Source organism: Xenopus laevis, chromosome 8L (genome assembly GCF_017654675.1).
Source record: "Xenopus laevis strain J_2021 chromosome 8L, Xenopus_laevis_v10.1, whole genome shotgun sequence".
Classification (NCBI taxonomy): Eukaryota; Metazoa; Chordata; class Amphibia; order Anura; family Pipidae; genus Xenopus; species Xenopus laevis.
The window spans coordinates 12,314,148-12,335,313 of record NC_054385.1 but is presented as its reverse complement, the minus strand read 5'-3'; the positions used below and the strand labels follow the sequence as shown (position 1 = coordinate 12,335,313).

The 21,166-nt window shown below is 43.7% G+C and overlaps 1 protein-coding gene across 2 annotated transcripts in view; it reads right to left on the bottom strand.

The window, feature by feature from the left end:
* The window catches only part of LOC108704470 (protein Niban 2-like), a 47,428-nt gene extending 26,488 nt beyond the window's left edge, over window positions 1–20,940 (bottom strand). Inside the window, exons 1-2 of one of the 2 annotated variants that reach the window (XM_041573179.1) lie at window positions 20,841–20,940; window positions 19,773–19,852 (exon numbers count right to left, since the gene is read on the bottom strand). In XM_041573179.1, the coding sequence (XP_041429113.1) occupies window positions 19,773–19,827 (55 nt within the window). In that variant the 5' untranslated portion in view covers window positions 19,828–19,852; window positions 20,841–20,940. Of the gene's footprint in view, window positions 1–19,772; window positions 19,853–20,341; window positions 20,674–20,840 lie in introns of those variants that run through there. The other variant, XM_041573178.1, reaches the window with a different exon arrangement.
* Between the last annotated feature and the right edge of the window lie 226 nt (window positions 20,941–21,166).

Here is a 21,166-nt window from a genome sequence, read left to right as displayed (position 1 = left end):
TTCAGGGGTCAGTGCAGGAGATTAAAGAGTAATGGGACATTTCAGTAAGTAAGTAGGACTGCAGGCTGAGCTGTCAATATCTGGACTGCAAAAAATGGGACAGTTGGGTAGTATGGTAACATATAAGCTCTGTAGAATACAATGGGTTTAATTCTTGCTCAGGAAGATTAGGAGGGGTCAAAGGCCATTCATAGCACCAAAGCATGCTCAGTAAGGGGGTTGGAGTTTAGGTGCTACGGAGCATGCAGGGATGCAGTGAAGGTCAATTGCTGCTTGCAGGCTTCATATAACTGGGGGGAACAAAAGCGAATTATTTTTTTAAAACCTAAACTTTAACAAAAAAGTTAAAGGGGACCTGTCACCCTAAGAAATAATTTCAAATTCTTTTCTATCATGTTAGTTGAGCAAAATAAACTTTATTTACACTGTATTTATTATTTAAATTTTGTTTCCTTCTGTCTTGGAATTATACAATCACAGCAAGCAGGCAGCTGCCATTTTGTGGACACGGTTATTAAGGGAAATTGTGTATCACCCCAAAATCTTGTGTATGAACCAGAATGGGGGACCTAATGTCCATGTGCAGTGCCCTACACAATTATAGAGCCTGAGGAGGGAAGGGGGAATGTGAGGAGAGCAGTGACATGTAGGAAGTGCTGAATGGAAAGTGAAAGTAATTGACTGCCCCTCCTCTATGCCACGGGCATAGAGGTGGGGCAGGTAATATTTGATTGACAGTTTAGATATTTAAACAACTTTATAACAGGTATGGATGTTTTAATGAAAAAAAAATTTGGTGTTCCATATTTAATTTGCAAAGGACTTTCATTGTGCAGCTTTTTATGTGTAGGTGACAGGTCCACTTTAAAGCTGTTCTATTATCTGGACATGATACATTATGTCAAGGTGAAGTGCCCCTTTAAGTGGCAATCCAAAGCATTATGGCATGTTTGTAATGCACTTAGTTTCCCAGGCAGTAGAAATTTCCAGAAATAACATCAAAATTAATAATTGTCCCTGGGTTGCCATTTTTAAGCAGTGTGTTTCAGCAGAGTTTGGGCAGAGGCTGTTATCACAGTGTAAACATTCCTTCATTCCAAAGCCCTCACCTAAAAGAATGTTCCCTCTCCTCTGGCTGAATAAGGGACAGTGAGCAGTGAAACAACAGCACCACAGGGATAGTCACTGGAACAAGGCATTTCATCGTTCTAGTCATTAGATTAAGGGGTTCCCAAACTGCAGGTCAAAGTAGCTTAAAGCCAAATGGGGCAAGATTTTGGGGCCAATGCTTTTGTGCTGAATTTACAGTAGTAGATATCACTGGAACTGTTGTAGAGTTTCTGTCACCCCAATGTTTCTGTATATCTGTAACCTTGTTATGAGCTAAGGGGGCCCAGTCTGAAGGTCAGTTAGGGGGAGATTTGGGGTGAATGTTTATTTGTGCCCTGGGTACCCCTGGAACTATAGCAGGGTGACACCCCAATGTTTCTATATATCTGTAACCTTGTTATGAGCTAAGGGGGCCCAGTCTGAAGGCAAATTAGAGGGAGATTTGGGGTGTTTATTTGTGCCCTGGGTACCCCTGGAACTATAGCAGGGTGACTGTTACCCCAATGTTTCTATATATCTGTAACCTTGTTATGAGCTAAGGGGGCCCAGTCTGAAGGTCAGTTAGGGGGAGATTTGGGGTGAGTGCTTATTTGTGCCCTGGGTACCCCTGGAACTATAGCAGGGCGACTGTTACCCCAATGTTTCTCTATATCTGTAACCTTGTTATGATAATAGGGGGTCCTGCCTGAATGCCAGTTAGTGTTTATTTGTGCCCAGTGGAGCTACAGCAGGGTTACCCCAGAGTGTCCATGTATCTTTAATACTGTTATGAGCTAAGGAAGCCCAGTCTGAAGTTACAGCCATGCTTATGACACACAAATGCAGAATAAACCACGTTTAATGCCCCAGAATGCCGACCCTTATAAAAGCAGCATTAAAAGCAAAACCTGTTCTGCCAGTTACACAGTCACACCTGTCTGGGACACACTACCACTAGACTCTGTTACAGCCGAGGAGGCAGCATGGTTTTTAATTACGGTTCTTGTTCAGCAGCTAATCTAATCGCTAGGATCCAATGTACCCTAGTAACCAGGCAATTTGTGAATGACAGACTGGCAGTTGAATAGGGGAAGGGCTGAATAGAAAGATAAATACTAAGAAGCAACAATAAAAGACTCACAGATCAATAGTTTTTTTGGCTGCCGGGGTCAGTGACCCCTATTTGAAAGTTGGGAGGAGAATAATATTAAACTATATAAAAATCTAAAACATGAAAACCAACTGAAAAGTTAGTTAGCTATAATTCTTTAGGCCATTCTATAACACACTGAAAATTTATTAAAGGGGAACAACCCCATTAATGTAGTTCTTTAACTTATAGAAGTTTGTTCCTTGTGTGTTATAAAAATGCTGTCCAGTCAAGTTTACAACTAAACCTTGAGGCAGGCAATAAACAGGACAGGGACAATAATTGTATGTGGGTGGAATATCCAGCCCCATAACCAGAAGGAAATGATCAGGAGCCCATACTGAGAAATTCAGGGGGCCAGTCCATGCCGCACCATCATTGGAATCATTGTATTCATAGAGAAATGCTGGGGCAGGGCTGGAGCTCAGGTGACTGATATAGGCCCCTATGTGCGTAACTATAGGAGTATCTCTATAGCATTCCTGTCATACCTCATGGCTGAGCGGCTCTGTGTAACCTGCTGCCTAGAGCACTGCAGCTTTAAGGGTGTTAGAGCCTAGTGACATACAGCAACTGCCTGTATGTGTGGCTTGGAAAGTCTCTAACCCTAACCCATTATTACTCAACCAACACCTGACATTTGGCAGCACTAAATATACCTGAGCCTACCCCCCTCTGGGGACATCAGAGGTAGGTGGGGTATTTGTGGGCACATCAATTGAGGGGGAGACAAGTGTGGTGACTAGGAATGCACCGAATCCACTATTTTTGGATTTGCCCGAACCCCCGAATCCTTTGCGAAATTTCTGTCGGCTGCCGATATATGTGACGATAACAGTGGGAGACTCACCAGCTTTTGTCAGACATAACTTTCGTACGATTGCTGTCAGGGGCAGAACATAATCTGGTCTGTTCTTTTACTACTTTATTTGATCTGGATCGGATAGTGACAGGTCTGGAGATGGCACAGAACGATCGTTCATCCGATAAGAAGGTAAATCTGCACGTCTATGGCCAGCTTTGCATGCAGTCAGATCTGCTTACACGATGAAACTGGTGAAAGTGATGTCATCGCAAACCGATGTGACATCATCAGAAGGCACAGCAGGTGAAGAGAAAGCTACACCCATAACCCCCAAAATATTAGCTTATTCATGGTTAGACCACAGGTACTGAATAGTGTATAATAGGTTGTTACAGCATAAAATAGACTACATCGAGATGCATTTATCATCATCAGGTATCCTCCATTCATGCTGTGGCCACCCAGCATACCCACTTATACAATGGCTTTATGGGGGCTTATTTTTTATTAGTACTGGAAACTGCACCTAAGCAATTAATGATAAGAATTCCACGAACACATGAAGACAGAACAATGTAAAAATGGAACTGGTTGGCATGGGTTACTGCCCAAGTGCAAATTTGCCCAGTGTTGATAAATAAGCCCCACGGGTGGCCCACAGCTTGAACACAAGGACAACTGAAGTCTTTCCAATCCCAAAGAAAGTCATGGCAGGAATACTAGGGGGGGGGGAAGATGAAAAAACAGAAGAATGGGCTTGCAAAGGAAAACAACACTTGTTCAGGAATAGCAGGTGATGTAAATGAGATACGGCAAGAAAATAAAAAAGAAAAGATCGGAGGAGGAGGAGATGAAGGAACAGCAGAAGGTCGGTGGCAGGAACAGAAGAGCCAACGCATAATTAATATCTGAGTAAGAAGCATCTCCCCCTGTTGCTAGAAACATCCCCAGTCAATATCAGTCACATCAGTATCAGCAACGGGTCCTGCTCTCTCCTCTCCATGAGTTTTTGGGTCACAAATGTCATGAATATCAAAGCACCTTGCCCTGTGCACCTGCCTGATCACTCGAATCCATGACAAGATCAAAATGAAGCTCCATCCTATGGATTGGCTAAAGATCTGATGCACGAAAGAGCCAGGGTCACTGGACAAACAGATTCATCATTTGGGCAATCAAATTTCCCATGATGGGGGCAGATTCACTAAAGGGTGAATTGTTGCCCACGACCACACCTTGCACCACTTCGCCAGGTGCAAATTCACTACCACTATGCTTATTCACTAATATGTGAAGTTGCGTCCTGGGCACCGGACGCTGGCGACTTTTCGCAGTGCGAGCATTTCATAGTGAAGATGTGCTAACGTTGGTTTGTGCCTAGCAAAGATTCGCTAGTGATCTTATGCTTAGGTCAATTTGAATAGGGTAACGTTCAGTAAAATCCGTACTTAAGTGAATTTGAGGATCAACAAGCGAAAAGTCGCCTGTCCGTCGAGTGCGAATGACGGCTAGCGATGGTCCCGTTTACTAACGAATTGTTGTCTGCGCCTGTTAATGTATTGGCGATGTACCTGCGCATTGGATTTCTGGCGAAAAGTCGCTAATGTTAGCCACTTCGCCCTTTAGTGAATGTGCCCCCTGGTGTCATCACTGAAAATAAGTGCTCATAAGTCATGGTCATCTGATCAAAAAAGCCCATGTGGCCACAGCCTTGGGCACAACGTTTCCTAGCCATGCAGCAGCACTGTCCAAGCAGCTGGAAAAAAAATAGGATGTTTGATTGGACTTTGAGGCCTATGGCTATTTAAAGCAAGGGTAACTTCCCACCACAGGTGCATGCTAAAGTCAGGCTAAAATGGACACAAATGTTGCGCATATTGATGCCATTCATTAAAAGTACTTTGTCTAAACACTTAGGTGCCACTGCATCTGTCCCAGAGCCGGGCCACTATATACAGGCTATATACCCTCTTGCCAATATACATGGCCTGCTTGCACCCAAGCCACTCTACTCCCTCACTTTCCTCCACACGACTGTGTTTGCTCAGCTGCTCCGATACTTATTGGCCAGTGTATGGTGCCAGCCAAGTTGCCATTGCAAGCTGGGCAATGTAGTTTTATTTTAATCTGGGGCCAGGTGTGCATGTAAGCATGAAACATGGGCCATCCCAGTAGGCAAGGCGACGGTGTGGGAGCTGGCACTTTCAGGTTTAAGAGGGCTAGGAGCAGGCATATTTTCATACATGTATATTATTATTTTTAATGTTATTTTTGGGGCTTTATTTTGAGTAGACATGAAAATCTTGGACTGAACCAATAAGAAGAAGTGGGGAACTTATACATGGCTTATTTATTTATGTCCATGCCTACGGTGGTAGCTGTGCACAATTCAAAAACTAGGGATGCACAGAATCCAGGATTCGGTTCGGGATTCGGCCTTTTTCAGCAGGATTCAGATTCGGCCGAATCCTTCTGCCCAGCCGAACTGAATCAGAATTCTTATTTGCATATACAAATTAGGGGCAGGGAGGGAAATCGAGTCACTTTTTGTCACAAAACAAGGAAGTAAAAAATGTTTTCCCATTCCCACCCCTAATAAGCATATGCAAATTAGGGTTCAGATTCCGTATTCGGCCGAATCTTTCACGAAGGATTTGGGGGGTTTGGCCGAATCCAAAATAGTGGATTCGGTGCATCCCTAAACACTTTAAAAAAAACAAACCCTCCTGTACTGTAGCGTGCATGCTGTGACTGGTAAAAAATGTGGGTAGTCAGTGGACCAGTACTCAGGGGCGTGACTATAGAGGAAGCAGACCCTGCGGCTGCAGTGGGGCCCAGGAAGTATAGGCCCTAAATCGGTGATCCCCAACCAGTAGCTCATGAGCAACATGTTGCTCTCCAACCCCTTGAATGTTGCTCCCAGTAGCCTCAAAGCAGGGACTTATTTATGAATTCCAAGTTTTGGTTGTATAAAACCAGGTGCACCGCCAATGTAGGTTGACAATCCACATAGGGGCTTCCAAATGGCCAATCACAGCCCTTATTTGGCACCCCAAGAACATTTTTCATGCTTGTGTTGCTCCCCAACTCCTTTTACTTCTGAATGTTGTTCACGGGTTCAAAAGGTTGGGGATCCCTGCCCTAAATCATACACAAATTCAATAAATACTGGTAAAACAGGTCTAAACCTCTAGACCAGGGGTCCCCAACCTTTTTTTACCTGTGAGCCACATCCAAATGTAAAAAGAATTGGAGAGCAACACAAACATTGAAAATTTCCCTTGGGATGCCAAATAAGGGCTGTGATTGGCTATTTGGTAGCTCCTATATGGACTGGCAGCCTACAGGAGGCTCTATTTGACACTTTCCTTAGTTTCTATGCAATTAAAATTTGCTTTCATGCTTGGAATTCAAAAATAAGCACCTGCTTTAAGGACCCTGAGAGCAACATCCAAGGGGTTGGAGAGCAACATGTTGCTCACGAGCTACTGGTTGGGGATCACTGCTCTAGACATTTAGGGGGCCTGAAAAACAATTTGCTATGGGACCCCCTTATAACTAGTTATGTTACTGCCAGTACCTAGGTCAACATTGGACCCAAATACACCCTTATCTTCATTGTTTTTTTCCTCCTTGAGTTGCTAGCCTTAGTTGCCTGTGGCTGCTTTGAAAGGGTTAATATCCACCTGGTAATAAGGCAACGCAGACTACTAAACCACGCAGACTACTAAATCCTGCTATTCTTTAACCACAGAGTCGGCCAGCCTAACTGGCAGCAGTGACTTGTATACACATAAACACACAATACAATAGCGCACAGATGGCCACATAACATTACACACAGGTGGAGCTGAAAAAACATACATTATGCACTTAAAATACATACTGATGCAAGTTTCTGAATGTGCAGGGTTTTTTCTTTTTTCTTTAAAGGAATATTGTCATCGGAATGAAAGCTGCTGGTGCAGCAGGAGAGGCTAAAAGCCCCCCCTACACAGGCTGATAAAAGCTGATCGAGTTGGCAGCTTATTGGCCCATGTATGGGGCCATCCGACGGGCTTCCCCTGATCGATATCTGCCCGAAAGTTGGCCAGATATCGAGCGGCTGCGTGTATGCCTGTGATCCGACCGCCCGTATCGGTTCCATTATGATCCAATAGTTAGGCCCTAGGCTCTCTGCCAATTAAGTTAGAAACTTTGTACCTTTTTCTGGCTGTTCAGTGCAGAGAAAGTCAGGACTGCGGGTTGAGCTGTCAAAAGAGGGACTGTCCCGGTGAAAAACAGGACAGTTGGAAGGTATGCATTACTATACCACTGGTAACTAGATATAACAGGGCCCCACAGCAAATTCATTTTCAGACCCCTAAAATGTCTAGAGGTTGATCTGTTTTACCAATATTTATTGAAATTGTATATGAATTAGGGCATCATGGGGCCCCTATACCTCCTGGGCCCCCCTGCAGCCGCAGGGTCTGCTTCCTCTATAATTACGCCCCTGATATCACTATATTAGTGATGTGCGGGTTGAGAAATTCTCTTTTCTGTTGATTCACAGCACATGCTTCAAGCTGCTGTCACTTACCTGAGCTTAGGGACTGACTCAATATATACTGTATTTATGAGAATATAAATGTCACTATACAAGGCTGATAAGTAATTCTGATGGCAGCTCAGACACCAGCTTTAGTAGCATCAAACCCTAGGCAACCCAGCTGGGCACCCCGCCCCCCTTTAGCAGAGGGGAGACTGAAAGAGGGGTTGGGGAGATCGACAGAGGCAGTGAAAATGGGCTAGGGGTAGGCAGATGATACTTTACCAAGTATCAAGTTCTATGAGAAGCGATTTTCTGTTTGATCATTTGCCACAGTCTCTAAGCTTAACTTAACTTAGCAGCTGCCCAGAACACACTGAGCATGCGCAGTGCCACTGACACTCCGAAGAAAATCCATGAGGGAGAGCTTCTGTGACTTGTAGTGAGATGTCAAGCCTTTAGGCTGGTGCATTAAGCTCAGTATACAAAATACTGTGTGTGTGTGTGTATATATATATATATATATATATATATATATATATATATATATATATATATATATATATATATATTCTTTTTAGGGTGACTCCCAATAATACATTAAAGCGGACATGTCTGTGTCTCTGATTTAGCCAAGAAAACAAATGAGCCGACCAAAGCACCTTTTTTTTTTGTGGTGAAAATGGGCAAGGGGTGGGCCGATGACATAGGGGAGCGGGCCGGTGACATAGGGGGGTGGGCTGGTGACATCAGGGGGTGGGGTGGGTGACAGGGGTGGGACTAATGACTTGGCAATCATCGATTGGCTGGTCGCCATGTCATTCACTTCAATGTCCTGTCCGAATTTCCTAATTTGGAAATTTCCAAAAAAATACATAAAATCAAAACTTCTAATGATAATAATATCCCCCTTAGGAGATAGCCAGGCAGGAGAAATCGAGTGCCGCCCTGTTGCCTTTTCTGAAGAGGAGCGCAAGCGGACTTTCGGTAAGTTATTTCTAAATAAAGACTTTGCGATTTTAAAGTTTAATATGTGTTCTTTTTTTTCCCATAGTATTTTTGAAAAAAAATTGATGTTACCGGTCCTTTAATCACTTTTGGACAGTACAGTGCCCACAAGGTGACAGTTGCACACCCCCACCAGTATAATAAATGGAATAGGCTGATATCAGCAGGTTTGTGTAGCCGAGTGCTTTAACACCAGCTCTATAAGATGAAAGGGAAAGTTCATTTCATGCTAAAATCATCCCATTGTGCTGCTCATGTTTCTGTCGCACAAACACACTGGCAACAGCTATTGCCCTAGGCTTTTTTTGCAGGCCCAGACCTGCCTGTGTTGTCTAAATGGGGCTTCTTAACTCCTTATTAACCACAGAGCACAAGTTCTGCTCAGTCAACTGAAAGAATGCATGGAAGCCTGAGAACAGCCCTTAGTGAAGGGGCAAGTATTAATCCCGATTTACGGGCAGAAACGTTGCACGACCTCTGTACAGCTGAATCAGAGGGAACCTCCTCGCTTGGTAGAAGTATTGAGGCCAACATGAATATGAATTCTGCATTGGCAACATGAAAAACATAGGTGGTGCCAATCTTGCCCTAACTGTGCCCTCACAAGGAATGTTTGAATAGGAAACAAGCTGCCAGACAAGATTCAGATGAGGGCACAACTGTCATTTATACAGTGCAACAGAGACCCATGACCCATTCTGGCTCTGCCCATTAGCTACTCCCTAACAAAAGCTGAGGATGGCACCCACCAAAAGACTGGGTCGGCATCTGCAATGCCCCTGGGAAACGGTGCAACCGACAGAGCTGGAATCTTACCCAACATGACAAAGAAGAAAATAAATAGAAGAAGAGCCAAGATCAGTTCTCCACCCTGAAGCCTGTCAGGGAGTGATGAAAAGTACACAATGTGCCAATATCAAACCACACGCCCGCTCATTAAAATGAACACACGCCCAGCCCGGCGGGGTGATTATATCCTCCTCTGCATCATACGTCTTTTCTTCAATGCAATAGTTAAAGGGACACTAACATTTCATAAAAAAATCAATGTTATGGTGTCCCTAGGACTACATTTCTTGGAAACTATGCTTTTTTTCCCTTTAAAAAACACCCAATATTTGGTGGACCAACCTTTTATACTAGAAAAACACAGGAAGTTGGGATGTGACCCACCTTCCCTTATGGAGGCATTCAGCAACCTGATTCCCTTAAACATCCTTAATGAGTCAGGCCAGGAAATTAAAGGTGGATGTTGCACCACGAGTCATGTATAACCAGGAAATCAGGCCCTGGAGATGGTATGGCAACAATTTGTATCCCTTTAAGAAAATCGCCTAAAAACACAAAATCACCTTAAAAGTTATTCCTCCTATTGTTCCATGCAATTCCTCCCTCTAACTCCTCCTACTGCTCATTTTAACTCCCCTGTTGCGCAATATATCTTCTCCTGCTACTCACCACCCCTATAATGCCTCCACTGGCTGCTTAAAGGGGTGGTTCACCTTCAAGTTAACTTTTAGTATGTTATAGAATGGCCAATACGGCCAATAGGCAACTTTTCAATTGGTCTTCATTATTTATTTTTGAGTTTTTGAATTATTTGCCTTCTTCTTCTGATTCTTTACAGCTTTCAAATGGGGGTCACTGACCCCATCTAAAAAAACAAATGCTCTGTAAGGCTACAAATGTATTGTTATTGTTACTTTTTATTGCTCATCTTTATTTTCAGGCCTCTCCTATTCATATTCCAGTCTCTTATTCAAATCAATGCATGGTTGCTAGGGCCATTTGGACCCTAGCGACCAGACTGCTAAAACTGCAAACTGGAGAGCTGCTGAATAAAAAGCTAAATAACTCAAGAACCACAAATGATAAAAAATTAAAACCAATTGCACATTGTCTCAGAATATCACTCTCTACACATACTAACAGTTAATTTAAAGGTGAACAACCCATTTGAATGGGCACCAATCATAATTTCCTCCACTGGAGATATGAGCTACTAAAGCCCGCATTCCAGTTGAGGTAATAATACTGTTTAGGCCATAAAACCCTCCTAGTGAGATCTATGCAGTAGCTCCCAGTTCTGCCATGTTGGGACTCTAAGCAAATAATGAGGAGTTTTCCAGCTAACTCCTGTGATGTAGGATCATCAAGGGATTCCCCCAATATTATGTCTCACGCATGTGCAAAATAAACAAGCTGGGAGTCTCGCTCATTATGTAAATGTGCCTGACACAGCAGTGCCCCCCACAATTTTACAAGCTTCTAGTCAGGCCTACTGATCTTCTATTCTAAGTTCCCTACAACTGCCTGGTTGCTATGAAAATTAAGCTCAACAACCACGCAGCAGTTTAAATGCCAAGCCTCTGACAGAAAGCAGGAATGATTTAAAAACCACAAAAAGGGAGGCTAATTGTAAACTCCGAATACTACTATCCACACTCCATTAAATGTGTCCTTGTGACACTGCATACCTACAGATCTTGACTGTAACACAGGCACCATTGTGCCAACCTATGCAATAGACTTGTGACCTGACTCAGTATTTCACCTCCTCCAAATATCTGAAGGACTTGCAAAGCAAATACGGGCAGTTTACACTAAAACACAGTGAGTTCATTAACCTTTGAGCAGACCAGTGTCCATACACAGCAGCTTCCACCCCGGGCAATATACCTTTTGACATAGGACCCTTTTGTTGTGACTGTTTTGTTAGCAAGTGTCCATTATGCAGATAATCTATACACTGGTACCTATAATTCATACCTCCCAACTATCCCGTTTTTCGTGGGACAGTCATGATTTTGACAGCTCAGCCCGCAGTCCAGGGTTTGTTACTGAAATGTCCCGACTTTCTCTTTGATCTCCTGCACTGAACAGCCAGAAAAAGATACAAAGTTTCTAAAACTTAATTGGCTTTTGGCAGAGAGCCCAGAATGGCATGTGGCTTAAGGCCCCCATACACGGGCCGATAAAAGCTGCCAACAGACAGAGTCGGCGGCTTATTTGCCCATCTGGGCCATCCCACGGGCTTCCCCGATCGTTCGTGCAGATTAAAAAACCCCTTCAGATCGCGGCCGTATCTATGCATGTATTCGGTCCCGTGATCCGACCGCCCGCATCAGTTCCATTATAATCCAATTCGGCCCTAGGGCCCACAATCGGATCAGCCCGATATCACCCACTTCAATGTGGGCATAGTGGGGAGAGATCCACTCGTTTGGCGACATCTCCAAGCGCCATCGCCATCGCAGAGGGCTTGGCTATAAATTGGCTCATCGATTGTGCTGGTTGTAAAATTTTGATGGGCACCGAACATCGCCCACTCTTAAAGGGATATTGTCATGGGAAAACGTGTTTTTTTTCAAAATGCATCAGTTAATAGTGCTGCTCCAGCAGACTTTTGCATTTAATCCATTTTTCAAAAGAGCAAACAGATTTTGTTATATTCAATTTTGAAATCTGACATGGGGCTAGACATATTGTCAATTTCCCAGCTGCCTCCAGTCATGTGACTTGTGCTCTGATAAACTTCAATCACTTTTTACTGCTTCCGAGGACCTCACAGGTCAACATCAATACAGCAATGTGGTCCTCCTCCAACTGCTTTATCAAATAGATATCTTGATGATTAGGCAGATATTGGCAGGCCATTGGAAGGGCACCATACATGGCCCAATAAACTGCTGGGTGTAAATAACCAGTTTACATTGGCTAGCAAATAAATAAACAACTGGCATTGATCCAACAAATGAATAGGCCAGATTACTCAATGGACACATTACTCAATGGAATTTCAGTTTAATAAGACTCAAGCAATGTGGTGAATATACCAGAGGGTGAACAACAAAATCATCTGCTTTTGGGGTTAATCACAAGTTGGGAGTTTGGGAGGATTGACCACTGCACAAGCTGTCACTACAAGCACATGGGGGGGGCAGAGGCCAGAGGAATGCAGGGGACTTCAAACTACACATGTTTTTTGGATTTCGCTACTTTTCCTAGAAAGCAGATGTCCCCTTTTTAGAAGAAGCTCTGTCCTTTAATTATCAGGTAGGGCTTTCCAAAGATGTGACTTAATTCAGACATAATTCCTAAATAAGCAAGAAGCATGAGTTATTAGCAACATTCACATGAGTGGGGGGGGGGGTCCTGGAATGTAGAATAATGTAATTCTATTCATTGTATCCACCCTTACTCTACGTGAATTTTTATAACCATATTCAGTCCATAAATACAAGCTTCCCTGGATTAACTCCTTGATCACACCCTACGCCACAAATTTATAGCATGTGGTTCTGCTAAAATTCTCAGCATCCTGCTGCGTCCAGGAAGTGAGGATTGTTACTCAAACTTGTTAATATTATTATATCAAGCTTTGGTTTCACACCCTGTAATAAATATATATATATAATACATAAGACAAATAAATGTCCTCTGAAAGATAAATGATGCGTACAATAGTTCATAAATCCCTAATATCAGGGATGCTTAACCTATGGGTCCCTGTGCTTTTAAGGGTAGGTCTCCATGATTTCTTTTGTAGGTCACAAAACGTATTTACTGATTTAATTTGGGCCTCTGCTGCACACAGTACTTGTAAAGGTATCCTCACACCCTCACTCATCGTTCATTTTGTGACTTCCCAGCATCCTGTAAAGCCATAAATTTTTAATTTATATATATATATATATATATATATATATATATATATATATATATACAATAAAGTCAAAAAAGTCAAGAAAGTCCTTGGAGTGCAGTCTTTTTTGACTTTATTGTATGTATACCATTGACCGGGCCTAGGGGGGGAAGGATTTTAGGGGGGCGGCATGTTGCCCAACTGCACCCACATTGGTTCAAAAACACTGGGGATGTGCTGGAGATACAATCATTTTTTAAATTTCCTATGCGCCAATCCCCATTGATGATGAAAATCTGCACAAATAAAGGGGGGGAACATGGGTGACGAATGGCAGTGGGCCTAGGGGTGCCCACTATGTAAATCCAGCCCTGCCCGGGCATTTGAAATGTGAGGGTTGAGAGTGCACCAGGTTGGTTGGATATATATATATATATATATATATATATTTGTCTATATGTATTTTGTGGTCACAGCCTCATTGCCGTAATCACAGCCGTTATGGTTGTCAACCCTCCCCAAATGAGCGAATCTTTCCCCAATATGCCCACCCACGGCAGGGCAATATTGGGTTAATCAGATGTTCGGACCTAGGGCTGAACAATCAGATTACAATGAAGAGAACGGGCGCCCACGGATCGTAGGACCACATCAACTAGCCGATGCGGCCCTTGATCTCCAAAAAATAAAACCTGCCCGATCGATATCAGGCTGATTTTTGGACCGATATCGGCAGCTTTAATATTCCTGTGTATGGGCACCTTTAGAAAAGCACTACCAAGGCAAATATGTAATAATGATGCCGGATGCACCCAGATCTCTAGCGTATGTCAAACCTTTAATAGCATATGAAGGTGACAATTCTTTTGGATTTCGCTCATTTGCGTATACAAGTGTTCTGATATTAATTTGGGATTCAAACTAGTGGTGGATTCAGTATTCAGCAGAACCTTAACACGTTGTAGAGGCGGCACTAAGTACCCATGTAACTGGGTGAAAAATCTTCAACTGGACCCCCATCTGCAACGCACCACCAGTCAAATGCATTCCATTTACCATTCCTTTATTGAAATCTAATACTAACACCTCTCCCTCTGGTAGTGTTTCCACCTTTTCTGCAAAAAAATACCTGCCTTCCTATATTTCTATCTCTATTCCCTATTAACATCACTGTTAATGAAGCATCATTTTTACTGGCCAGGTGGCAACCCCAGCTGCTAGGCCCATGGTGGGAGGAGTGGCCCTACTGCAGTCACATCCCCAACTTTCTGATTTGGTGCTTTCCTTCTGTTTGAAAGATTGCCTGTGCTTCATGCAACACCAAATTCCTTCACGTTTATTGCTGAAAGGTCTATACACCATCTTACAAGACTTACACATTCCTTTGCGTATTTCCCTAAAGGTTTATTCAACACTGCTCAGCAAAACGACTAAGAATTCCTTTTCCTTCTTTTTCTCACATTCACATACTTCCTTCACATTTTCCTTAGTGGTCTCCGCAGAACTATGCACCACTGGCATGGGTCCCTGGACCCTAAAGATTTATTTCTCTGCCTCAACACATTCAATTTCTTCCCCAGCCCATACCCTCTGCATTTCCGTACTCTGCATCCTGCCTTAACCCTTGGAAACATTCGGCTCCCTCCTCCTCCCCCTCTTCCTCCTCCCTCCAAAATCTCACAGTGAATACGTGGTACACTTCTTTTTTGCCTAACCCCCTCGTTACTCAAGGAAAAACACTGAAAGTATTTACAACTTTAAAAAGTGACACTGTCCTGCAAGGTCCTGATAAGCCTGACCTCCACATTATGACCTCTTTAACAGGGTCCCTTTAAAATCCATGTCACTGTCCCTCCTCCCAGCAAACATAATTAGCCTCCTTGTGAACGCCCAGCAGATTTCTCTGTTTACTGTTTTTCCTTCCAGTGAATACCCTTCATTATCTCATACTTGGAACGTCATACATTTAATTGGAAAGTATTACCTCAGCTTGGCCTTTCCCAAACATCTCTAGTAATGAATGGATTAGACATGCTGTAAGAAAAACGCTGGGATCCACACGTGTGGCTCCTGGTGGTACAGAGTCCATAAAACCCTATAAAATCCCGTATTTACTACAAAATCTACTGGATGTGTGTTACACCCAGGACTTGGTGTTCTCTCCTCACAATGATGTTCCTCATACACTGGAAGGTCTGCTGATTTGGTGATCTTTACATGGCCACCCAAGTAGGTTGGTCTGATCACATAGGCCTGTCTGAAGAGGACCATCTACATATGTATGTCCAAGCTTGAAAGCCTTCATAGAATACTCTCGTCTTCTGGTAGGACCCATCTGCTGCACAATTCAGCTGGCATCAGACTGGCAGGAAGGTGTTCAAGTCCAATCAATAGATTTTCTTTGAAGCACAGCAGCCACCAGAGAGGTAGCCTTCAACTGCACTGGACCTTGTCATCCAGTTCCATAACAAGAAGGTCCCATATGTCCTAATTGATGATGGTCTGGAACTATAATGCTCCTTTATTTTAAAAAGTCAACACTATAACCAGTTTATAACCTCCTGAAAAAAAAAATCCAGTGTGTAAAGGTAGGGTGAGCGCAGAAGAATGTAGGCTATTTGAAAAAGAATGTACTATTCCTCTTAAGGTATGAGAAAAAGTCTTCCTCCCCACACCTTGACTTTTAAAGAACATTCACAGCCAGGGACTGGTCAAACAGCATTTAAATGTACCAGATCCTGTGGTTTCATTCCAGACCTCTAATTCTGAGCATATGCCATATAGGTTTAGATACATTAAAACCCCATTAAGGACTTGCCCATCCCAACTGTAGGACTGAACACGGAGTTCTAGAGGTTATAACGTTACACCGAAGAACCCATCTTAGACTTTGTTTTAAAATGAAATCCAATTTACCATGTGGTTAAAAGTATGGTAAAAATTGGTTAAAATTTAGTTTAGAACCAGTAACGCACCTTGTTACTAAAAAAATATATATAATTAAAGGTACAGTGTATCATTGAGATGGAGACCCACCCTAAAGAGTACAGACAGGGATTTTTTTTTTTTCCGAGCCAACCCACAATCCTAGCATTAATGCCTGCAGAAAATGTGTAGACTGTTCACCACTCCCCCATTCTTGGGACATAAACTCATGCTGATTTAATTCCCTGGGTTTTTATTCTGACTTCCTTCCTGCTGTCACCGTGCATTCACTTTGAGCTATTCTGCTTGTGTTTTGGCCTCGAGTGCCTTGTGAATAATGTGACTGACTACCTACAGTTGCTGTCACCTATCAGTACTCCCACTCACTGAGATATCAATCACTGTGATAACTGCCATATCTTTTTATCAGCTTCCTTGGTATAATAAAGTGCTGACTCTGAGGAGAACTCCCTGGCACGCCCTTGCGTTTTCCCACTTGGATAATAATCAGAACTTGAAAGGGATCTTTCGACTCGTAATTAACTCGTACGATCCTATTCCATGTGTTATTTTGCGTCACATAAGAAGTTTGGATTTTCTATATTTAAAGGACAAGGAAAGTGATAGATATTTATAGATCATAGGGCTCCTGCAGAGGTCCCCCTACCAAACCGCACCATCTACACTCCCTAATACGGCTCTGCTCCCCTGAAGGCAGTAGGGTTGGGGGGCTGCCATGTACGGCCACTTAATATACTATCCCTAGCTCTCTGGCAGTGATTGACTAGCAACATACACAGATGAAATTAGGGCCAGATCAGCTGTCGCCGTTAAAGAGCTGGGGTATAAGAAGTCAAGTGGCCAGATATGGTGGCCACCAGCTTCACAGTTCCTCATTGCCCTTCATTGTGTGCTTCAGGAGGGGTTTCTAAAGGGACCCTATAAAAACTCTGACTATGGGTATAAAAAGTCAAATGCCCAGATATGGTGGCCACCAGCTTCACAGTTCCTCGTTACCCTTTATCATGTGCTTCAAGAGGGGTTTCTAAAGGGACCCTATAAAAACTCTGACTTTCAGGACAACCAATCAGATCCCCACATAGAATTGTGTCCCTGTGCGATTCTAGATTGGCCAAGAACCCATACAAACAATAATTTATCATCTGGAGGTCTGTAGCTGGGAACTAAAATCCCTAGGGCTGCAATGAGAGGAGCAGCTAGACCCTCTGTAGGGGGGGGGGAAGCAAATTTGAAATCCAAGGAGGATGTACCAGTAAATACACAAAAGTGAGTAAAAGAAAATGATTTCTCCAAAACTACTCCACACAAAGATACTCATTGTCTTCAGTCACAAGCAAACACAGTTTATTTTCACTCTGGTTTTCACTTTAACTATGAAATTATTCTCACTACTTTATAATGCTTATTAACATCCTTGGCCACCCGATCAACAATCCCATCCATCTATCCTGCTGATAGATTAGCTTGGGCGGCACCATATTTCGTAGAGTGGGGGGTATTAGCTCATTAAACTTTCAATTATATACGTTTACATAGGGTCTCAAAATCTGCTCCTCCAGCTGTTCCGATTGACACTCTCCCCTTCTTCTTGAGCTGTTGCACATAAAGAGATTCTGTAGATCAAGCTGGCCACACACGTACAGTACAGGTATGTTGGGCGGACAATCCCAACTGATATTCGCTGTACTATGGATTCCAAATGTACAATGTGAAAGAGCATTGGCATATTAAGAAGTAAAGAGCAGCCACAAAGGGTTTATGCCCACATAAGGCTAATTATGGGTGGCAATTGCATGGAACTGTAGCCAACTGTATTTGAATAGCACAAAGTAAATATTACCACTAAGGTATTTGTATGTATCTGTGTAAATATTTATTTATATTGTATACAACGTTCTATACAGCTTTACAATACAGTTGTCCCACAGGAGGACAAACAGTGCAATGAATAAATATAAATATGTAAAAAGAAGTCCCATGTGCTAAGGGAGTTTCTGCCTCACAGAGCTTACAGTCTAATTGGGTGGCTAACTTACAGGCACAGTGACACACACAGTGATTCCAGGCGTTTAGTAGCTCCGCTCAGGGCCGGATTTACATAGTGAGTGCCTCTAGGCCCACTGCAGTTCGTCGCCCCTGTCCCCTCTCCTTTATTCGTGCAAATTTTCATCATTAATGGGGATTGGCGCATAGTAAATTTTAAAAAATTATCATATCTCCAGCACATTCCCAGTGTCTTTGAACCAATGTGGGTGTGGTTAGGCAGCAAACCGCCCCCCTAAAATCCTACCGCCCCCCTAAAATCCTGCCGCCCTAGGCCCGGGCCTAGGTGGCCTTTCCACAAATCCAGGCCTGGCTCCGCTCGTGAGCAACAAAACGGCAGAAATGGCTTACCATTCATCCTAACTCAAACTCCTGGCCCTATGCTGTGCTCTTTTGGAGCAACAATCGACCAACCTTCGAGTGCCCCGCATGGGTCCAGGAGGGTATTATTTCACTTGCCAGCAGAGCTACTATATGCTCAAACAACAAAATAGTTGCCCTGCTATTCAAAGTCAGAGACAGTCTGAGCTAAGACAGATATTGAGCTATATTGGCAAATATTGGCAAAAAAAACACCATTGCCACAATTGCATGGCCATGGTCCAGACAAGTACCATGAAGGGGCAATCTCATGTAAGAAACCGTTGCCCCATATGTCAGTGGCGTAAAGGTGGCCACAGACCCACCGATAATATATCATAAAACTAATTTTCGGACGATATTCTGTGCGTGTATGGTGGGAGACAAGCCGACTGTTATTGGCAGAAGACTTGGATATCGGCCGGCTTGTCGATTGGGCTGGCCGGAAAATTTTGATCGTGTGCCTTTGAAGGCACACGAACATCAGCCATTGTTATCGTCAGATACAGGTAGAATTTTATTGTTTCTATCTGTATATCCGACAATTCAGCTCTACACGTGTGTATTGAAACAAACGATCTTTCTTGGAAACATCAGGAAAGATTGTAACTGTAAGGGTAGAGCTCCACAATCATTTTTTGTCCGATCGACGCCCGCCGACAAAACGCAAGCGACAAGTCGGATGGAGTCGCACGCGTGAAGATATAATTGGTCTGAACGAAAACCCGGAGGTAACAACTACATTACATCCAAAGCGTCACGACTGTCGGATGCAGCATTTTTCATCTGACAGTCGGACTGTATAGTTGTGACTTTTCGTTCAGCCCAATTATACAGTATCTTCACGAGTGTGACTCCACCCAACTTGCCGCGTGCATTTTGTGGGCGAGCGTCGATCGTGGAGTCCAGCCCTAACATCTATGGCCACCTTAAGCCTTTCAATAAATTGTAGATCTTTCCCACAGAACATCTTACCACAAAAACGAGTTCAACTTTTCTGCCATCGCACTTCATTTGAATACATTTACATGTTCATAAAGAGATTGCTAGCTCCTTTACAGAGCACCCTACGCAACGACCCTGCTAGAATGCAGGGAATTCCAGTCCGCAATAGAAGGAACATGCAACATGTTGCGGTGGAGGGTTCCCAGGAGTCCAGACGCCAGGGAAAAGCTTTACAAGGAGCTGGTCTTACCTGTTATGTAGTTGCGCCGGTTCTCATCCAGGTGACTTGATATTACATCCCCCATGGCCCAGCCGAGAGAGTGGCAGGTCCTACCAGAGAGAAAGAGACACAGCTGAGATTAGAGGCACAGGCTGCTGAAATCAGAGGGTGTGAGGGAGGAAGACGAGGAGGAGGAGGAGGAGGAGGGGTTGGTGATCACTGCCAAGAGAAAGGAGGGTGTGAAACAAGGGGGTATACTGGGTATAGGAGGAGAGAGCGTGAGCTGTCAAGGAAGGAAGACTCAGTATAGAACAGCATGGAGGGGCATGGGAGAAGAAGAGCAATGGGACTTTATCTACATGGTGCCAATATTTTTAGCGCCATTGCTTGATACTATGATGGGGGCAAAGAGTTACATAGTATTTGAGGCTGAAGTAAAGGCCAGAAATGACAGGGCTCCTGTCAGGAGGATACAAGTCTGGTATATTGGAGGGAACTGGGGTTGTTGGAGTTCTCAGGCAGCAGGAGGGCCGCAGGTTCCAGTATTACTAAGCTGAAACAATACAGGAGAGACCAGCACTTTCCTCAGTGCCACTCACAGCTGACAGGAACTACATCTCCCAGCAGCTTTATTAGTTTTGGCAACAAATGCAGCAGAACTTGACGTGGAGGGCAAAGGATCTGTGGTGTCACATGGGAAAGCAGCAGTAATGGTAAAGTTATCAGACAGACTGGGAAGGGGTGTCAGTGGGGTTGGCTGCTTCCCAGAGAGGCCAGTATGTGTCTGACCTCCAGTTCGTCTCATTCATTGTCTGGCCCCTTTAGTTAAATATCTGCTGGCATGTAACAGGAATTCCTTCTCTAGACGCAGCCGAAAAGTTTCTCAATAGATCCACATGAAAGTATTGCTTGGCAGCGTGTCCCTGCAGCGCACATTCCCATACACCCCCCCCCCCCCATTTTATGCGCAGTGGTCTCTCCTGCACACTATATAAACGCATATCCGTACAATCCAACACTCTTTCCCGCCCGTGTCGTCCTGTAGTCACATCTCTTTAGCTATCTTGTCATCGCTTATTCCCCCACACAGTGTTTTACCTCTTGTTGCTGCTGGGAACCCGTCTGTTCCTCTCTCTCCCTCAGTATGACACACCCAGCAGTCTCTCTCACTGTCCCTTCGCTTTGCCTCCTCCCTCCTCAAAACGACACCCCTGCCTGCCCCTGTTGCTCTCCTCAGACATTTCTATCTCTTTTATCTCTCAAATCTCCACCTTGGAGACACAAGCTGGAAGGTCACCCAGTTACTTCGGTGGCCCAACACCAGGCCGCTTAACCCACCCCAAAATATGTCACAGACCTACTTGGAACTGCTTTTTTACTTCCCATCCCATAAGCTGAAGTGGGTGCAACAAATTGTCACAGTT